Raw genomic sequence first — 21,751 nt, 5'->3', positions numbered from 1 at the left:
AGCGAGTTAACTTGAAGTTGATGTACGTACAATTTATCGCGAAGCTAGCTAGCTTTGTCAGGCACTGAATTGTTGGACCGTCGAAGTAAGATAATATTTTCATAAAACCATTAATGTCCGATGAAAAACCAGCAACATTTTTGGAAAGATACTAACGTTTGATGATAATTCATTGACGCTCGAAACTTATAGATGTTCCTGGTCAAATGTCGTATATTTTCTGGTTGGTAAGGCTTTGCAAAATCACGGCTTATAGCGTACACAGGTTATAACAGTTTCCTAGCAGACTTAATTCTTCGCTATTCTCTGTTGTTTTTTGGCGCGTTGCCCTGCTGTTTTTATAGGCGAGACACGTTTTCTAGAAACTTCTGATAATACTGGTTATGGAAGTGGATATATTGTTGATTCTTGTGTTCACGAATATCCTACAATCTTGGAGAATTGGCGGGAGTTTCGCCATACGTAACTAACAACAAACAAACGTTGACATTAAAATAAACATATAACAAATTTGTTATATGCAACACATATCTGATACTACAAGTCACGTATATTTCTAAATACAAATTCAATACAAACAACGTCATATGAAAAATAAATACATAATGATAAATTCGTTGCAATAAATAGATATAACTATGCAAGACAAGTGCATAATATTCTAAAAAAAAAACCTTACTTTTTATTACTTTGCTCTCTGTAATAAAAAGTCAAATAAACTCGTAAATCTAGGAATTTTGCATCCAAACAATTTGCAGTTACAGTTAATAAAAGATTGTTTGGAATTTTGCACAAAGCTACACGAGAGCTATCTGTGTTAGCCGTCCCTAATTTAGCAGTGAAAGACTAGAGCTAATTATCACCATCCACCACCATCTATTAGGCTACTCTTTTACCAATGAATAGTGGGATTGACTGTCGCAATATAATGCCCCTATGGCTGAAAGAGCGAGCATGTTTGGTCGGATGGGGATTCGAACCACAGTTTGCGAGTCATGTGCCCTAACCAGCTGGCCCAAATGTTTGTTTGTTTGTTCGAAGTTAAGCACAATGGGCTATCTTTGCTCTGCCCACCACAGGTATCAAAACCCGGATTCTAAAATTGAACCACAGTTTGCGAATCATGTGCCCTAACCATCTGGCCCAAATGTTTGTTTGTTTGTTCGAAGTTAAGCACAAAGCAACACAATGGGCTATCTTTGCTCTGCCCACCACAGGTATCAAAACCCGGATTCTAAAATATAAAGTCCGCAGTGGGAAGAATAATAAAAGATAACACGTTAAATGATTACACGGAGAGAAAGACACCGACTAAAACTGTCGTAACTATTGCATCTAATCATACTTTGACAAATGCAGAAAGATCCGTGCTGAATTAGGGACTTAAATTTTTTCCCATTGGACCAAACATGTATGAATTTCATCCAAATGGATTGCAAACTATTTTTTTTGATGATTAAGGATCCAAGCCTATTTTAATACCAGCAATTTAAGTGACAATAATAAAATTTGCCTTACAGAACATGAAATGGTGAAACCTCACAAATCAGTGCTGCTGAAGACCCCCTTTTACAACTTACAACACACTCCCAGTGGGTCATTTCAACCACTTGATTATTATATAGATAAATGTAGTATTGAAATCAACAAACTTAACTACAAAGCACGAAACCCTAAAAATAAAGCATTCATTCTTGATTATGTTGTTATCTGTCAAGGGCTACTTACTTTTTAGTTTGTATATTAAAGTAAGTATGTGGGTGTGTTGTTGGGCTTAGAATTCTTCTACAGTAGGTGTCTGTGACTTGTTGGCAATAAATTCAAAAATAAACGAGCAGCACGCACTCCACTTGTTTTCAAAATAATGTATGTTTATGTTCGAACTGGTTAAATATATATACAACAAATTATTTACACTATAGAGATTAAAGGCACATCATAAACACTATATACAGTTCTCTTCTTGTTGTAAAAAAATTCACTTAGGCCTATTCAATTGCTTTAGAATTTTAGTTGACAAGCTGAACTACCTTTCTCTATTTCTATTGCTCTAAATATCTACACTAAAGTCTTTTATATCAAACCATCGGATAAAGGAGGAACTGTGATTGTATGGCGTAGCTGTGAATGTATGATGCATTGTAGAATTTGTTATAATGAACAGTTCCAAATTTCCAACATTAATATATTAGTGAATAAACTGATGTTTAATGGATTTAATAAGATAACTCTAATTAAATATTTTAAATTATTTTGTAATAAGTATACAAGTTATGTATGTAAATTTAAAAATGTAGTATAAACGAAATCATAATAAACACAATAAGCAATAACTTCTAATTTTTCTAGGGGAATTATTTGAATTACTTATTTGGACTGTATCTTGTATAGGTGTATAAATGTAGATGTATCACTTTCCCTATATAAGACCTGCTACTAGAAGATCTTGCCAGTTGCATGGATGGAAGCTATACTAACAATTTAGGTTGGGCTTGTATAGGAATACCTTAACATCATGGTATTTATGCCCAAACATCATTATGAGGTCTGGAATGCCAACTTCAGGGACAGTTTTACTGTTTCCCAATTGATGTATTGTATTCCAATTATTTTTTTCTCCTTACTAATTTTTTTTTTTTTTAAGCAGCCACCTTCCCACATCTGGCTGAAGACAGGGAAAGGTGGTAAAGATGTATGATGTTGTGGTCTAGAGCCCCCACATCTTTTTTCTTTTCTTTTTTTTTCACTATTAAGAATGTGAGGCCTGCAACTCAATTTGGGTCTTTAAATGCATTCTATTTATCTCTCCTTGTGAAACCTACACAGAAGTATTATACTATTTCAAACAGGATGCTGTAAATGATAATTTCAAAAGTTTGTTCTATATCAGGTACTGGAAATTAAAATTTACCAATAACAGGTAACACTTGTATAGTCAAATTTTATTGCTGCCAAGCCCAAAAGTTTATACAACTAGAAATGTACTAAATGTATATGCTTGTACTGGTCAGTTTATATACTCACCTATTCAAGTAATATAAACGTTTTACCAAAATGTTTTATTAATTTGGTTTTTTTCATAGGTTATATCATGGCTTGCCATCTGTAGACTATGCCAACTGGTTACTGTTTGCAGCTCCAGCTGCTATTGTTAGTGTTTTATTATCGTATGCAGCCTTCCAAGTTCTTTACTTTCGTAAAAGGTGAGTTTCATGTGAAGCACTAGATATGATTAGTTTCTTTTACGAGTTCTCTCTCTCTCTATAGTGTTTTATATTATACATTACTACTAAAGTATTGTTTTTTATAACTCAATAATAGCACTTTTCCTTGAATTTTGTTTCTATAGCATTAGATAATGTACGTGCTGGCAATATTTATTTTCCAAAGTTTTGTTGTTTTTTTAACATAAGGAATGCATCTGAGATTTAAGAATTTTGTATGACTTTAATGCAGTTTTAATGAAAATTAAGCAAAAATCATGACTTAATATACTTTGGGTTACTAATTATATGACCTATTAAGTTTCAATGTTTTTACATTACTTTATCCCATAATAGCTTACGTTTTATATTTTGGAAATATCCTTTTCAAAGAAACTAATAATGATCATAGTGGCAAAACTATTACATTTCCTCAAGGAAATACTTATGACTGTCAAAATAAAAAAATAAGATATTAAGTTGTTCCTGTATGTGCTAAATTACTATTTAATGTGGCAACCTTTTATTTATTTTTTAATAATTTACTTAAAGATTATACCCATCAGGAAGGTATCGTTTCAATATACATTTAATTAGGTGTAATATATAGCTATTTTGACAGTAATCACAAAGATGTTTATAAACCTCAATTACACATTTCAGGGCCCACCAAAACTTGTATGGATGTAAAATTTATTTACAGTGAACAGACTTTCCTTATTTATGGCATGAAAGAAAAACTTTGAAAAAAATTGCTTGTCTTTTGAAATAATTAATTCAAAGCATATTAGATTCTGTTGTAAAACAAAATTAAACATATTTTCAAACTTAAGTAACCTAAAGAGTTGTTCTTGATTAGCAAACTAAGTATTTTATGATCAACTTCACCGGCTTCGATTAGTTCTAAAGCCTGCTAATAGAGGTTGCACAAACACCTCATGATACTTAGCAGCTTCATTTCAAATATACAAGCATTATGGCTTCTAAAAGTGAACCAGTTAAAATGAAAAATTAATTGAAATGTAACATTATATTATTTGACACTATGCATTAGTATAATACAGTCTTACCATTTTACTAACTTTTTGGCAAAAGTACAATGGCCTAAGATGTTAATGAATGATCCCCAGCAACAGTAATAGTGTAGAAAGTGAGCAGTTGGAGTCAAAACGAATAACTTGCATTTATCATTTTCACATTCATGACATGCAATTAACTTATAAACAATGTGTAGTCAGAAGCTTGAAAATTGTTTTTTGCTACTTGAATGAGTTAGATCAGTTTAATGGTAGTTTTCATGAATTATGCAAGAATAAAAACAAATTTCAAGCTCTACTCAAAATACTTGACTTACTATCAAATAATTTAAACTACTTTATTTTACTGTCATGTAAATCAATAAAACTCATGTTCATTTAACTACAGTTTTACCTGAACCAAACCTTGTTATATAAGCAAGTTGACTGTGACCTATAAATGTAGCATACTTGCTCAACTAGAATTAGGCCACATGAAACTGAATTTTTTTCTTTTTTACAGAAATTAATTACAAACGAAGCAGAAAGATGGACCTCCCAAAACTTTATTATAGGGAAAATTAAAACAGTACTATACCTAAGAGTAGTTGGATCCTTGTTATTCTCTGGGTTAAAGTAACTTTTGCATATGTCATTATGAACACCAAGGTTACATACATGTTTACTGCATGTACACGATTTACAGTTATTCCCCACTTCACTTGATGTCTAATATCCTTTAAAAATTGATGCCTACCAATTTGTTTCATACAATTAGTGCACAGTAATACTGGGGCACATTTCTTCATGAAGTTTCCAAGACCTAATGTTTTGTGATTTGAATGTCAACATATGGTTGCACAAGTAAAATGTTTAGAACTGTACCATAAACTTCCATTGCACCACCTTGGTGGCTAGCAAGCCAGTCAAGGTCATTCTAATTACTTCATATCAGAAGATACAAAGTTGATATATAAGAAATTAAAATAGGTCATAATTTAAATTGTTTCTTGGTTTTGCAGTTTGAATTCATATGCACTTAGTGAATTGAGAAGATTTTGATGTCTGTCTGTTGTTTCATTATTACATCTAGCAGTTTTTGGCATCAAACTCTTAAAAGTATTTTATATTGTTACTTTGTTTTGCATGAAGCTAAATTTGTATCATTACGAGGTAAACCACTGACTACTTCAGATTATTCTCCTTACAGTTGTGGAAACCAATCCAAACAAAATCAGGCTGCCAGGCAAATCATCAGAAAAAAATATGAAGAACTTGGACCAATGACGTAAGCTTTATAAGAAAAATTCCTATAATCATTATCTCAAATCAATAAGATTTTGTTTTGAGAAAATAGATTTTGATATGCTTCAATAAGATGGTTTTGAATTGTATAGTTACAAAATTTTAAGAATTATTTAGATTTTTTTCATTTTGAAACGTTTCTCGGTACACAGTCGATCACACTGAAGTATTTTGAGTTGTTAAAAAAAATCACTTGTTAGCAAATGCTAATGGGTTAGCCTTTTAGCTCAGTTGGTAGCGCACTTTCTTGGCTTGTGAGAGTTCTTGAATTGGAATCTGAACTGAGTAAAAAAACAAATTACCAGAAGAAAAACTTGCACCAAACATGGGGTTTGAACCTACTGTCCTGAAATTAGACCCGAGGATGGGTCTTGTTTGTTAAAGAGGAAGAATGTAGTAGTTGTTAAAAGTGACTTACTAACTGGTACTAGTGAGTTAACCCTTTAGTTCAAGTAGTAGAGCACTATCCTGATATGTAACAAGTCTGTGGCTCAAACCCAAATAATGAAATACAAATTGTAAGAATAAATTCCCATATTGGTGCAATATCTTTCATTATACCATTTCTCTTAAATTCAAAAACTTATATTAACTGAATATGGATGCTGATAAATGTTATTGCCCTTTAATTTTATGTTCCATTTTTCATCATTTTTTGCACTTTTCTTGATCATTGTATTCTACTTAGATCTACTTTTAATGCATTATCTGAAATCTGTTTATCAAACTTGTTCCCTAAAAATATGGTTTGTGAAGCTAGAATAGTTTTATTAATTTATCTTAATAAACTTCCCAGTATCCTAAGAGGCTTTTCAGGGCAATTCAGTCAAACTGAGTTCAAATTTTAAAAGATTTTCAGCTGATATACTGCAAAATTGCTTTGACTGAAAATTACTTTCAATTTTGGTGTTGAAAAATGTTGAACTAAGTTGCACTTATTGATTTATCTTAGAAAAAAAAAATTGAATAAAATATTTCCAAGTTATAATTTGCATATTAATTTCTTTTCTTCCCTGTCTTTAGATTCCATGAAGGAGCTGTTTTAGTTCTATTTATTTTGTTAGTTTGTTTATGGATGTTCAGAGATCCCCACTTTGCCAGAGGATGGGCCACTTATTTTGGAGATTAGTATGTATTTAGTTTTCATTTCAAACTACATATAACAATATTGTCTAGCAAGTAAAATGTAAATTATATTTTTAAAAACTTAATTGCTATCTTCAGGCAGAGCTTTTTCATACTAAACTCAGTAAAACTTTATCAAACAATAACATAAAAATGTTTCAAAAGTTTCGAATTACAGGAAAGCATTTTCTTAAATTCAAATTCCAAATATGCAATAATATTGGTTAGAGTTTTATCTTAAATAAACAGATTTGATGAATTCCTAGGTATTAATTTCAAATATGAAATAATTATGTCTTAAAGTAATGTGTTTTAAAAAGATATATTAATATAATACATCATTCACAAATGAATATGGGAGAACTGCCAATTCTGTAATATATTTTAACTTTTTAAGATACTAATTTTATTGTAAAACATTTTAATTTTCATTACTCATGTTTTATCATACTTTTTATTATAGCAAGCCAAAAGATGCCACTGTTGTTATGTTGATAGTGTTACTTCTGTTCATAATACCAGCCCAACCCTTTAAATCTGGTCTCAGTCCTGCCTTAGTAACATGGCCTGTAATTCAACAGAGAATACCCTGGGGAGTAGTTCTTCTGAGAGGAGGAGGCTTCTCAATGGCAGAGGCAACTAGCGTATGAATATTTTTTCAGTATTTATGGTTATTGGTGGAGTCATTTTACAAAATCTAATCCCAAACAATCTTGCACTTTCTAGAAGACTGTTATTAAAATAATTAGTAATAAATTTAAAAACTATTACTATGAAAATATGTACTAATTAAATATTAAGTAAAAAATAAAGAAATTAGTGTATAAAGGTTCATGTAATTGATTTTTTCCTAAAACCATATTTTATGTACTGTATAAAAGCATACAATAAAAAATGGTGTATAAAAGATTTTGGAAGATGGTCCACTTATTGAATCAGAATGTACATATAATGATATATATATTAAATAAAATTCCAAATGCTAATTAATATTGTAACCTGTACAACAGAAATCTGTTTTATATACTCCACAGGAATCAGGCTTGTCTCGATGGTTAGGACATCAACTAGCAACTTTGCAGTTTTTATCCATTGAAGGTGTCATTGTGGTAATTTCTGTTTTGACAGCATTCCTCACAGAATTTGCCAGCAATTCTGCAACTGCAACTATCTTGCTTCCAGTAGTTGCAGAACTTGTAAGTTGTTGATATTATTAAAACATCGAAACTAAAAATGTTCATTCCTACTAAAAAAAAACTTTAGAATTTAATATTGGACATTATATTGTCTAATACCAAGTATAAAAACCAGAAACACAACAGAAGATGATTTGATGTCCACAGAGATCAACAATGTGTGCATAAGCTAACTGTTTATTTTTCTCAAAGAGTAAATTATTTTATTTGAAAAAGATAATCTGTTTAAAACTTCAGTTTATAATGTATAAATTTAGTTATCTTTGTAGTTCTTCCAGGAGATTTTTTGATATTTTTACTTTCTAGTTTACTATACTAATGGAAAAAAGAAACTCTGATGGACTTAAAATGGAATAAAATTCATATACATTAGGTTTAGTGTTATGACATAAAAAAAATCAATACAGGATATGTCGTTGAACATATCGGGTAGTACTTGGCTCGGTTGCATGGGATTTTTCATGGCTCGTAAACACCTTTTTGTTTATTCAAATTTCATACCCACGATTTTTCTTTGACAATGATTTCTAAATAAACAGGTGTAAAACATTTATTCAGGCTCCAGTCATTCAGGAAATAATTTTTTGTTGCACCGAGAATTACCCTTCGGTGATGCCAAGGCTCAGTGAAGATGAACATCTTCGCACATGGTTCCAACAAGCAGGAAATGTCCGAGACGACCACGTTCAGGACGTCCTCATGTAACATCACGTCAACAGGACAACCACAGTAGACTGGTTCACCTTAGAAATCGTTTCCAGACTGCAAGTTTGACTGCTTGCAGCATTACTGGTCTTTGACCGATTAGTCCCAGAACAGTGTGTAACCGTTTGCACGAACACAACATCAGACCAAGATCTCCAGCGATTCATCCAATATTGCTCCGACGTCACTGTACAGCTAGGCTAGCATGGTGTAGATGGTATCTGAAATTCAGAATACAGGACTGGGCTATGGTGCTCTTCACCGATGAATCCAGATTTCACCTGGACAGCAGTGATGGCCATTGCAGAGTGTATTGTCATGTTGGAGAGCAATATCGAGACATGTGTAGTGAAACATCGACAGTCTGGTGGAGGCAGCATAAAGGTGTGGGGCGGAATCACAGCCCATGGACGAACACCTTTAGCAGTTATCAATGGGAACCTCACTGGTGTATGTTATCGGGATGAGATTATTCAATGCCATGCTATCCCATTCATTCAGAGACAATGCAACAACATAACGCTCCAGCATGATAATGTATGACTGCATGTTGCACGTATAGTCCAACAGAATGTTGATGTTTTACCCTGACCCGTGGTTTCAGCTTATTTGTCACCAATTGAGCATGTCTGGGATGAAATGGAAAGGCATTTACGTCATCTACCAAATTAGACAGTAACGTTGGTAGATTTGGGCACGGCATTAACCAACATCTGGAATAACATTCCACAGGCCTTTTTGAACAATTTAGTGTCATCAATGAAGCGCCGTTGTCAAGCATATGTGGATGCAAATGGTTGACACACGCGATATTAGCCCTGTAAGTTTCCTTATGAATACCAGCATCTTTCAAATGCCCTAAAAATTACGTTTGATGACTACGAAATTTTGTAACCAATGCATTTGTTAACAATATTGCAAAATTAAAATTATATTTATTCGATTTTTCTTTTCATATTTTAAGTGATGCACAGTTTCTTTTTTCCACTAGTATATAAATGATATCAAATCTTTAGATTATTCTGAGAGAAAATATTTTTATTGTTTTAGTAATTGTTTCTCATTATGCAAGCTTGAAAATCGATTAGCAATACTAATCTATGCAAATTGCAAGAACGTTTTGATGTCAATAGTAAATTTTTTAATTAATATTTTGTTACGTTAATTCTACAAATTAATCGTAGATTACTAGGTAATTCTAGATTGTTTGGATGAAGGTAACTAATTTTACTTATAGTTTGCACTAAAGGATAATTCTTAAACTGTATTAACAAAAATTTAATAGAAGAAACATTTTTGCAAAAAACTGTGATGTTTCCTAATTAAATTATTAGCCTAAAAGAAATATCTGATTTTATGACACTTGTTAAACCAAGAAGATAAGAGCTTCTGTCCACAATAATCAAAAATTAGATACACAAGTTTCATAATTAATCAAGTATTAGAAATGGTTCACATTCAAGTATTCTAGCTAAGAAACTAAATTTCCTGAGGACAGAACACAGAAATAGATAGCAATATTTATATTATTCTTAGCTCTGAGAATAAATTGTAAACAAGATGCAAAACTGCTTATTATTTTAAAGTGGGGTAACCATTTTGTGTAGCACTTCTGCACAGGTTCCTGTGTGGCAGTTGTCAATTTAATGGAACAAGCAAAAAGAAAAACTTTTCACAATATGCCCTAGAAAGTAAGTTTGGAAAAAATATTATTATTGTCATTGTTAGAGCCAGGTGTGGCCTAGTGGTTAGTGTGCTAGGACTGTGGATCTGAATGTTTTTTGCTTATCCATATCACTAGCTCCCCAGAGGTTCAGCAATAAATGTGAAGGCTTACAATACTAAAAACTGAGTTTTGATACCTGTGGTGGGCACAGCACAGATAGCTCTTTGTGTAGATTTGCACTTAACAACAAAGAAACACACAGCCCACTACCATGTTATGGTTAAATTCCTCTATTTAGTTAGACAAGTGTAGCCTAAAAGTTGACTTTCGTCCTTGTTGTATATAAATTGAAAATTACAGACATCTATATACATGTAGCCCTTGTGTAGCTTTGCATGAAAATTCTAAAAATATACTGTGCAGATCAATCAATTATTGTATTGATTGACCTACTATGTTTGAGGATTTCTAATGTAATCCAAGACTTTTTTTTTTCTTATTCTTTCTAGGGAACAACTTTACAAGTCAATCCTTTATTCCTGATGATTCCAACAACCCTAGCATGTTCCTGTGCCTTTATGCTTCCAGTAGCAACCCCAGCTAATGCTATAGTGTTTACACATGCCCAGTTGAAGGCAGGGGACATGGTAAGTACTGGAATTATTTTGTATACAATGATTCCTGTCAGAATTAAATGATTTTGTATTATGACCATATAAGATAGTTTATTTCACTTAAGCTTTATGATATTGACAACGTACTACTTTTCTGTATGTTGGCAAGTAGTGCAATTTTATGAGTGATTATGTCAAGGAAACAGCTTTAAGTAAATTGAAGTCAGCTACAAAAATCTCAAACAAATCTGTATGTTTTATTGATTTTGAAATCATCTAAAAGAAAATAACATGAAAAAACAAAAAATAAACTTTTTAAGTGTCTATCATAATTGTATCTTGCTTAATGCAGTGCATACTAGTATTTTTAATCTGACTGTTCTTTCCATACTAACATTGTTAAATTGACTAATGATAAAATATTCATCCTTCTGGCAAATTCCAAGAATGTACAGCTATTTAAATTCTTTGAATATGTTTTTAATTTCATTAAAATACATTTTACTCTCAAAATGAGAGCACTTTTATTTTTAACTTATGGATAATTATTAAAGATTACCTCTGCCACCGAAGGTGGATGGAAGTGATGTTTTCATTCCTACATGTGTGTGTGTGTGTTATGTGTTTATCAGCAGCATTTCTTAAAAATGGCTGAATGGATTTGGATTATGATCCAACTTAGAAGTGATTAGTTTTAGGAGGGTCAACGTCACAAAAATAAAAGAAAAATCTCCATCTGTTAACATGGGGTCCAATTTTTCACACTAGCTTTGCTCTATAGCTCAGTCAAAAATGATCGGATTTTGATGAAACTTGGTGGACATGTGTAGAATATCATTCGTCATTGCCCTGCCAAAAATGGCCCGCATCCATTGATAATGACAGACATATGGACACATTTTCTTATTTTTGAGAGCTGAATATGATCAACACTGCATGGTGGTGGTGTGCATTCTACTGAGTTAATACTCCATTTTTGTATTTTAGCACAACCCTGACAAAAATTACATGAATTTAAAAAAATGTTTGTGTATTATAATATATATATACATGTTCAACAAAATGCACATATCCTCCAATCACACTCTATGAAGATAAAGTTAGGTAATGTGTGTTTGAGTGGAATGTATCTGTTGTGATCTCATGCCTTTTATCTTGCTTTGAAACAGTTTCAGGTTCCATGCTAAACAGATCTGAAACAGTTAAGTAAAGTAAGGTCTGATATACTACAACAACAAAATACTGACATTCACTTAACTTTAAAGAAATAGAGGAAAACCACAACCACCTATTTTTTTTTTTTTACACATTTTAATATGTCACCATGAACACAACCTTTCTATTGAATACAATATAAATTCCTCTTCACAATCAATCAAATGTGGAATCAGAGTATTTTAATGTAGACCAGAGAAAGTTGTGAAAAACAAAATACATAATGAGAATTCTCGTTCCTTAAGAAGACACTACAGTTTGATGGATATCCTATGTATTCAGTTAAACGGGCACTTTAAAAAAAATATTTCTGTGCATACATCAACTCATTTGTATAAGCCTAAGCTTATAGCTTGGCAGTATTTGCAAGAAATTTAAAATCAAACTATTCTTGAAATTGAGCAAAACACCTAAGAATGCTCACAAAAGTTAAACTGAGCAACCCAAAAAAAATAAAAACATAGCTTACAGTAGTGTATCTGCTGAGAAAAATAGGAAGAATTAAACAGACTAAAAGAAATCATAGATACCGTCAAAACTTTTACACCCAAACACCTTTGAGTAAGAGAAATAAAAAGAATCTGGTTAACAGTCAACATCGGGAACTTGGAAAAATTAAAGAAATTTTCACTTATGATAAAGACTAATACACTAGATATCAAGTGAGAGACTAGCACATAGAAAGCAAATTTGTGAAGAATATGATTCTATCAAAAGTCAGCAGTGTTGAAATTTCTTAATCAAGATTGTGTTTTTACTGTTCTGGGTTAGACCATATGTTTCTAAACTTCCTCAGCTCTGATAAAGGACTTAGCATGATGGGTATCACGTTGTCTCAAAAGTAAATCAAAAATGCAGAAATCCATAGAACGTACAGTTCATTCAACTTTTAATAAAGTATGAAAATTAGTGTGGAGACTCAAAATGTGTACAGAATGGTGAACATTCATTCAGTATTTGTTCTCAAGAATGTACTGAACTATTTGGCTCCTAAAGTAGGATCTGCAAGTTTTGTAATATTCAGAATGTTGTATACTCTTTGTGCAAGTCTACTAACTTAAGTACTAACTTAGCTTGTATAGGAATTCTCCAAATATTGTCTCGGATATCTGTTTAACTATTTGCATCTTCATAGTAAGTAGGCCTAGACTAATCATCAAAAATTTTCAGTACAAGCTGTTACGTTTAACTGCAGTCCTGTTTTCTGAAACTTTAAATTTATTAGTTAAATAAGCTAAATTTGTATTATTAGAGAAATATCATTTTCTCTTTTAACTTCTACAAAAATTGCATACTATTTATACTTACTAATTTTAAAATGTGCATTTGATATAATTCACTTGTCCTTTCAATGGTAGCATCCTGACAGTTGGATTTTTCATAACAAATGAAACAGTGAAAAGACTAATAGTAACAAGTCAATCATAAACTGATAGCAATGTTAATTACATCTTCCTCTTCTGCCACGTGGGTTTTTATCATAACAATAGCATTTCAAAATACACTTGTATAAATCTGCCAATGAGACCTTTTGCTCAGTTAATATGTCAACTTTGCTTATAAAGATATGATTTCGATTTCAAGTATCTTATATCATGTTGAACTTCTCCTGTATACAGAATTTTCCTTTCAAACTATTCATGGAAAAATAGTTCACATTTTTTAAATATTTCAATATCTAGTTTATTAAATGTTTATTTGGAAAAAATAGTTTAAACAGAAAAAATCAAATTGTGGTATTTAATAAAAATATGTAGCTTCAGAAAATCAGCATATTTTTTGTCTAATAATCAACTCCACTTAATTTTCAGCTGCCACCAGGTTTAGTAGTGAAAATCCTCACCATTGGAGTGATGTTACTGAACGTAAACACTTTGGGAAGAGTTGTTTATGACTTAAACACCTTTCCAGAATGGGCTCACCAGAATCTGGAATCTCAGCTTTCAAATATGACTATGTATGAAGTTAGCAACTCAACTAAAGCAATCCCTGATGTAATTTAAGTTCTTTTTATGTATCATTCAAGTTATAGATAATGTACTTCTTACTAAATAGTCAGACATTGTAATTAATGTGATGTTTGAGGGTATTATCTCTGTCAATATTACTTTTAGAAATACAAATCCAGCTACAGTGCAAGTTTTTTTTCTTTATCATAACTTATTGGATGAAAGTTTTCTTATGCTTTCCTAGTCTTTAGACTATTGTATTATGGTGTTGGTATATTAGTGTTATACATGTATAATAGTCAATGTTTTTCCTTTTTATCATTCGTTTATATCTTGTAATTTGTACATAAGAGAACCAGTTTGGAAAGCAACTTTCAGTGTCAATCATACTTGTTAGTGCCATATGGGAATGCTTTTAACATAATACTTTCAATCAAACATAAGATACAAGTACTTCATATGTCGATTTGGAATGTATCAACCACTGTTAAATATTGCTTGATTTGTATTTGTTCTTCCAAGTTTCAAGAGTAAAATAATATGAATATTCCTTGTTACTCCTGGTTTTTGCTGGCATTAGCTCTTTCGCTACTGATATGGTGGATTACACTGACCTTGTGACCACAAAGTGACCATCAGAGTTTTAATAGTATAACTTGTAACATGTTTTGTGTATCTTCATGAAATTCTTCAAGCTTTTAATAAACATTACATCTTTTGTACACAAAGAATCGGAATATTTAGTCAGAGTGTTGACTGCTCAAAATGCAAAGTGATTTTCATGTTAAAATTAAGAATACTCCCTCTGAAAATTTTCGAATTTCATTTACATAGTCTCTTAAGTAAATAAATTGATCTTTTGTTGTTGTTTTTTTTTCAGAAAAACTTTATATTTTACCTGTTATTTTCTCTACCCTCGCTCTATACAAGATCACTCAGATGACAGATCTCCTAACCATTAAACTTTGAAGGTTGAAAAATGCAAAATAAAATAAACAGTGTTCTGTCCTTTTTGATATCAACCACGAAGTTCCAAGATACTTCTGAAAGTTTCTACTTTTAATCTTTTCACATCTATTTTACTGTGAGCAGCTAAAATAGAAACCTGCTGAATATAAAGCAAATGAATTGCTGTTCCTGCCATTACTGTTTAACACTGTTAATAGCAAATAAGCACATGTAGCACAATTACCAGAACTTTCCCAGAGAGTTTATCGTAATCCCAGTTATAAGAATACAATGGGAGAGGATTTATGGGCGTGTTTACAGTAAAGTGGATGGAACGAGAATTGTCTAAAGTAATAAAAGTGTGATAAAATGTGTGCTATAACTTTGTACAGTCTGGGCCTATCCAATAAACTTCGTAGCTATTTGGATGTTAATTAGTTATAGTGGTCTACAAAATGTGCAAATGCTTATATGAATATATATTAACATTACTTACTCATAAATGTTAATTTTTTTTTCCTTAAAATGTATAGCAATAAACAAAAAAAATATAGAAAACAATGATCTCTGATACTTACCAAGTTACAACATTTACTTGTACTCGCCTGTCAGATTTGAGAAGCCTCGTTTATTCTCTCAAGTGGAGGGGGAAGATAAATTAATTGTTGTAGATTTGAAAACCAAAAAATTATCAATTTACTATATTAGTACACGTAAAACCACTAACTTATGTGGCTTTCTAACTAAGCTGTATGTGGGTTAAAAATTGTCATTTCTGTTCAGATCAATTACTTGATCAACAGATTTCACAATTTCCAGAGAAATAAGAAATGATAGTCAGAGATTTATCTAGTTTAGAATGAACTCTTTCTATTGGTATAAATATGTACTTAAAAGTAGGTGGGGCTACACTAGTAGGTCTGCAAATCAAAAAGGTGTGAGGTTCTTTTGTATTCTAGCTTATAAATGTCTGAAATTTGAGTTTCTAATTACTTAACCACGATAGACATATGGTAGGTGTGATAAAAAAACTGAGCAACAAGACATGCCATACAACACAAAAAATCATATTTAGCTTTTGTCTTTAATATTTCAAATTTAGAAATTAACACATATATAACATTAAAACTTGGGTTATAAACTACATTGTGATGCCAATTTTACTGACGTACAATATCAAATTTTGAAAATACCTAAAACATCGAGACATGCACCCTTTGACCTGTCAGTAGCGAGAGGGTTAATATGCAATAGCTTTGAAACCAGAAATTTGTTTTAGTGTAACACCCTACCTCACTGAGATAGTATAAACAGTAATATGAAAATTACTACATTCTCAGATCAGTAAAGCTGGATTTGTTTTAAACACCTTGCCAATAACAGTACCTACAGTATTAACCCATCAACTGCAGATGACGGATATTTCCATCATTGAAGTTCTATGGCTCAGCTGCAAATGACGAAAATATCCATTTTATTGTGATTGATGGCAACTCAGTTTTATCTGTGAGTCAGGGTATCAGATCCTACCCCTACCTCCAAGCAATCAGTGCTCAAAAGCTATTTAGTCGGAGAGGGTCATTTCAAAATTTTTCTCCTCCGTTGAAATGGCAAAGCAGGTTATTGTTGATGAAGAGCTTTGCCAATACCTTTGTGAAGGCGACGAATCAAGCTTAGATTTATCCTCTTGTAGTGAAGAAGAATTTACTAATGAAGTCACAACTGATGATTTATCCGATAATGAACAAACAAATGTACCAAGTACTTCGTAAGTAGAGTGGTCATTCATCGGAAGCAAAAGAAATTTTTTTACTTTTAGTGAAGATTCGGGTATCAAAATAAAGGAAACCAATCCTGATAATGTTTTGGAGATTTTTTGAATCTATTCAAAATGCTAAAATAATGTTGAAAATCGTCTCGGAAACTAATGCATATGCTAATGAAACTTGCAAAAAATTCATCTCAGGATTATTGAAGAAGAAAAGTAGACTACAAAATTGGAAAGACACAAACGTCGGCGAAATGCGTGTACTCGATGCAATGTTGTTATTGATGGGAATAATCAAAAAGCCTGATTTTATGATGTATTTTTCAAAGAATCTTGTGTTGGCAACACCTTTTTTGGGAGAAACAATGTCGAGAGATAAATTTCTCCTGCAACACTTGCACTTCTCTGCTTCTAAAGACTCTCCAGATAAATTATATAAGATTAGAGATCTAAACTTATACAAGGAGTCTTTTCAGAGTGCATATTTCCCTGAAAAGAATATATGCATAGATGAGAGCTTACTTCTATGGAAGGGTAGATTAGGATGGAAGATGTACATCCTGCTATAGCGTGCTCGATTTGGAATTAAGGGCTACTTTCTTTGCGAATCAAGCACAGGATAGGTGTATAACTTTGAAGTTTACACTGGAAAGGAAACAGATCTTCAAATGCCTCCTTGTGCTACTGAAATTGCACCAGAATACCTAAATCATTCAACAAAAGTCGTCCTGCATCTCATGACAGACCTTTTGGATAAGGGCTTTTATCTTTCAATGGATAACTATTACTCTTTGCCACCACTTTTCGATTTTTTAGTTTCCCACATGACAGATGCAATTGGAACTTTGTAAAAAAATTGAAAAGGAATTCCAAAGTAAGTTTCAAAAGCAAAGCTAAAAAAGGGACAAGATATTACCATGTATAAAGGTAAACTTATGGTCATGCAATGGAGAGACAAGAGAGAGGTGATGATGATAAGCACTACCCATGATGCTGAAAGAAAGAGTGTAAACGAAGGTAACTTGGAAAAGAGCAAGTCTCGTGTGTGTATCAATTAAAAGAAGGTGATGGGAGGCGTGGATCACATGGATCAAGTGATTTCATCCTATGATGCAGCTAGGAGTCATCTAAAAAAGTACTACAAAAAAAATCTATCTTAGATTCCTTGATATCGCTGTATTGACATCCTTTATAATTCATAAGAAGCTTGGTGTTAAGAACACATTGCTGACGTTCAAAATAGAACTCATAAAGCGACTTATTGAGAAATATGTGGAATGCACCTCCAAAGCAGGAAGATATGCCCCAAAATCATCTCCTAATCGCTTCACAGCATATCACTTTCCAAACTTTACTCCTCAAAAAGAAGAAAAACCTGGAAGATCTTCGTTTCGATGCCGTGTTTGTGCAGCTAAAGGAAAATGAAAGGACACATCATACATGTGTAAAGACTGTGATGTTGGATTATGCATAGTACCATGCTTTGAAATCTACCATACAAAAGTCGATTTTTCTAAATAAATATATTTTTTTAGTTTCCCTTTAAACCATTTTCTTTAAAGGAATTATATTATTATAAATAAATTAGCAAGGTTATGTTTTTAATTTACGCTATTTAAAATCTTATTCAAGTAAGAAATATTAAAGGGAGAAAAAAAAGATTAACAAAAATGGTTTACTAATTGCCCTAAAAATTAAAGTTACCACCATGGTTAGAAAACAGCAACTGAGCTGCTCCTGCCGCAGTTAATGGGTTAAACTATAGTAGGTGGTTCAGCTTTCAGAAAGGAATTATTCATTAAGTTTACTTAAATTTTATTCTGTGAATAACTGATATTAATCTAGAACAATGTAATTTTATACGATTAATGTATATCATGAGAATGAATTCTCAAAATAATTTGATATTAATCTTTTTTTTTTTTACTTTCAGTAGAACTTCCCTCCTCCTAATAATAAAACATTTGTGACAAAAGTTATGAAATGTATCTTCCTGACAAGTGTTTAGAAATAAATGATGAGTGATCAATTTTTTTTTATAGTGCCCTCTAGAATTTTAAATATAATTTTAACAGTTTGCCATGAAAGAAAAATACTTCACTACTATGTTTACTCAACTAATACTTTTATTTACACACACACACACAAAATAATAATTAAAACTTTACAGGTAGATATGTACATTGTTAATTATAAGATGAAAAAAGTGTATAAAATTTTTTGTAAGTGATGAAAAATATTACAAATGATTCTTTAAAAAAAAGGATCTTCCCAAAAGAACTCATCTAAAAGATCACTCAATCCAGAGGTAAACATGAAGCACCGTTTTCAGAATTCTCTACAGAAGCTTTATTATCTACAACTTTTGAAAGGTCATCTAATCCATAATTCCAGTAGTTGAAATATTCAAGTTTATCTGTTCTTGATCAGTTGCATCCTATGGAATGAACTCATCAATGGAAGTAAAAACACTTGCATTATCTTTAGGAAAATCTATAGCCAGTTTGTCAGTACTGGACTTCTGTAATACACGATTAAATGTGATTGGTTCTTTTATAGATTCCTGATTATTGTTATATTTATTTCTTTCATTCTAGTGAACAAATGGCAGTAATTACTAATTACTTTGAGTTCAGTTTTTATGCACATGTGTTACAAGAACAGGTTTAGTTATGGGTTTTAGTAGAATAGTTGTACATTAATGTAAGTTTATTTATACTCTACTGAAAATTTTAAAAATTAGTGTAATGAAGTGAAATTTCATGTTGTTCTTCAGTGATCATACTAAAAGTTGGGCCACTGTGCTATTTAGAAATCTAAAGCCTAACAATAAAAAAGCAGTGCCAAATATATAAAAACTGAATCCACTGTGAAATTCTAGTACAAAAGCTTGGCTAATTGCTAGTAATTCCAGCCATTTTTTGCTCACTTTATCAAATTATTTGAAGATAGTTCCTGAGACTTTGATTAAAAGGTAAAAATTAAACAAAACGATGAATTTTCAAATAAGATATTAGTGGACTTCTCTCAAAACTTGCAGCTCATACAGAACACAGTCCAGGTCATTTATCATCTAATCTGAGCATAGTTGTTTTGCAGTTATTTGTGAACTAGGTTTTAGCTGGTGTTTATTTCAAGTGAAGAGACAAGTAAAATATAAATACTGTACTTAATTCAATACATTGTACTCTCTTAACCATAAAATTCCTTATTCATGTGTGTGTATACATCTTCGACTAATCAGTAAATGAAATAAAACTGAATTTCTTTGAATTTATATAGTATCCGACTTATCTGTTAATGCATTTTCATGTTCCACCTGAAACAATCTTATGATTCTGAGTTACACTGGAGTAACTTTTCACTTAACTGCTGAAGATAGTCAGAGAGATGATCAAACTGGAAAAGGCAAAACAGTGTCACAATAAACAACATCACGGAAAAAAAATTCTTAACATTTTGTGAGTAACATTGATTAAAGAATAGTTTGCTCTAAAATAACTACCTTACAAAAGACTCTATTTCTAAGTCTGAAGTTTTATTGATACCAAGTAACGTGTATATTTTCTAAATGGTATAAGACAGAAAAAAATATTCATTCAGATGCTACTAACATAATTTTCAAAATACCACCAAACAGATGGCAAAAATCAAATGTTTTAAAACATTTCTGAGCAATATACACTATGAAGAAGTTATTTAAGAAAAATCATTATGTATTAAATATGTAGAATCATTAAATTTCACTACTTCTTTAAAATGAGAAGCTGCAAATTTAGTCAATTTAAGGCAAAAGCAAGACTATCTAAATAGCAAAAGGCAAAGTACTAACCTATTGTTAAGAGCAAAAAGACATTGCATCATGAAGAGGATAAGAACTCACAGTTCCTGTTACTTCTACAGAGGTCCATTAATAAGCAATTCTTGCTTATAAGATCCACTTAAAAGTCTTTCTCTTCCTTGATGCAGTATTTTATCTAGTAGAATGAAATCTTTTAGTTGTAACTTCTCAACTGACACTTGTGTGAATTATCCCAAATATCTTCCATGCCTATACAACTAGATATTTGATCAAGTAACTATTACCTGTTACTTACAAACAACAGATAAATGGCCACTCTTCTAATTCACATTTCTGGTAAAATGTTATTAAAGTTTTCATCAAATCTATACATATTTTGCGGGGAAAATTTACTGGATAATTTCTATTCATGTACATAAAGCTTTTGCAAAGATATAATTAAATCCTGTTCTTAATTATTGCAACTAATTTTATTATCTCAAACAAGAGAGAATCCTCAAAAGCCACAGCACTTGAAATTCTTTTATGCATGATTACAGTAAGTTAATCTACGAGACCTTTTTTATTTCCTTTCTATTAGCTATATTTTTGTGTGCCAGCAATACCAAGCATAAAGCTCGTGTATACTCGATTCAATTTTATTACTCATTAAGATCTCTACCAGTGTACCCTCAAATTGAAATTATTTTAAGTAGGATTTGAGTAAATCAATGTATGACACCTTGGGTATGGTCACATACATCAAAAGTGTTTGACCTCCTGAGTCCAAAACTGTAATTTGATCTCAAATCGGTCAAGAGATGGCAGAGCCACGAGCTAAAAGTTTGCACTTGAAAAACTCAAAAACACTATGCCATGGCTAAAAATGAAAATTAACATCTTTCTACACTGAAAATGTATTTCCACTCTTAGATTAGTTTTCCCAACTTGTACTGCCTTCTATATGCACAAATTTTGACTCGCCACTAGATTTGATACTCCCATGTACCCTCATGAGGCAGCTGTATGATAGCATGCAACAAAACTCCTACCAACACCATTATCCCTTGGGAACCAAAGTGGGTGACAATAGGAAGGAGGGTACCCAGCCAGAGGGGTGAACTGAATTTTGGTGGAAATTATCCAGTCCATAACCAGGCAGCATCTAGAACAGTACATCAGGTTTGCAGTAGGAGTGTCTATACACCAGCAGAACACCATTACCCTAATCTTAACTGGTCAGGCAACACTCACCATTGA

At 31.8% G+C, this 21,751-nt stretch overlaps 1 protein-coding gene and 1 long non-coding RNA gene across 3 annotated transcripts in view; one reads left to right on the top strand and one right to left on the bottom strand.

Annotated features, from left to right (window-relative positions):
* Nucleotides 1-18,068, top strand: part of LOC106478216 (solute carrier family 13 member 5-like) — a 70,062-nt gene extending 51,994 nt beyond the window's left edge. For both annotated transcript variants that reach the window (XM_022381764.1, XM_022381765.1), the window contains exons 7-13: nucleotides 3,084-3,203; nucleotides 5,430-5,507; nucleotides 6,548-6,652; nucleotides 7,113-7,293; nucleotides 7,684-7,845; nucleotides 10,726-10,863; nucleotides 13,857-18,068. In XM_022381764.1, the coding sequence (XP_022237472.1) occupies nucleotides 3,084-3,203; nucleotides 5,430-5,507; nucleotides 6,548-6,652; nucleotides 7,113-7,293; nucleotides 7,684-7,845; nucleotides 10,726-10,863; nucleotides 13,857-14,048 (976 nt within the window). In that variant the 3' untranslated portion in view covers nucleotides 14,049-18,068. The remainder of the gene's footprint in view (nucleotides 1-3,083; nucleotides 3,204-5,429; nucleotides 5,508-6,547; nucleotides 6,653-7,112; nucleotides 7,294-7,683; nucleotides 7,846-10,725; nucleotides 10,864-13,856) is intronic.
* Nucleotides 18,069-19,292: 1,224 nt separating this feature from the next.
* On the bottom strand, nucleotides 19,293-21,082 carry LOC111084983. The gene is made up of 2 exons (XR_002609853.1): nucleotides 20,543-21,082; nucleotides 19,293-20,109 (listed from the first exon to the last, which is right to left on the bottom strand). It is a non-coding gene; the product is annotated as an uncharacterized LOC111084983 (long non-coding RNA).
* Nucleotides 21,083-21,751: the final 669 nt, after the last annotated feature.

Source organism: Limulus polyphemus, unplaced genomic scaffold, assembly GCF_000517525.1.
Source record: "Limulus polyphemus unplaced genomic scaffold, Limulus_polyphemus-2.1.2 Scaffold190, whole genome shotgun sequence".
In the NCBI taxonomy this organism is placed as follows: Eukaryota; Metazoa; Arthropoda; class Merostomata; order Xiphosura; family Limulidae; genus Limulus; species Limulus polyphemus.
Note: the sequence above shows the minus strand (reverse complement) of the source record. Positions and strands in the feature narration are given on the sequence as shown.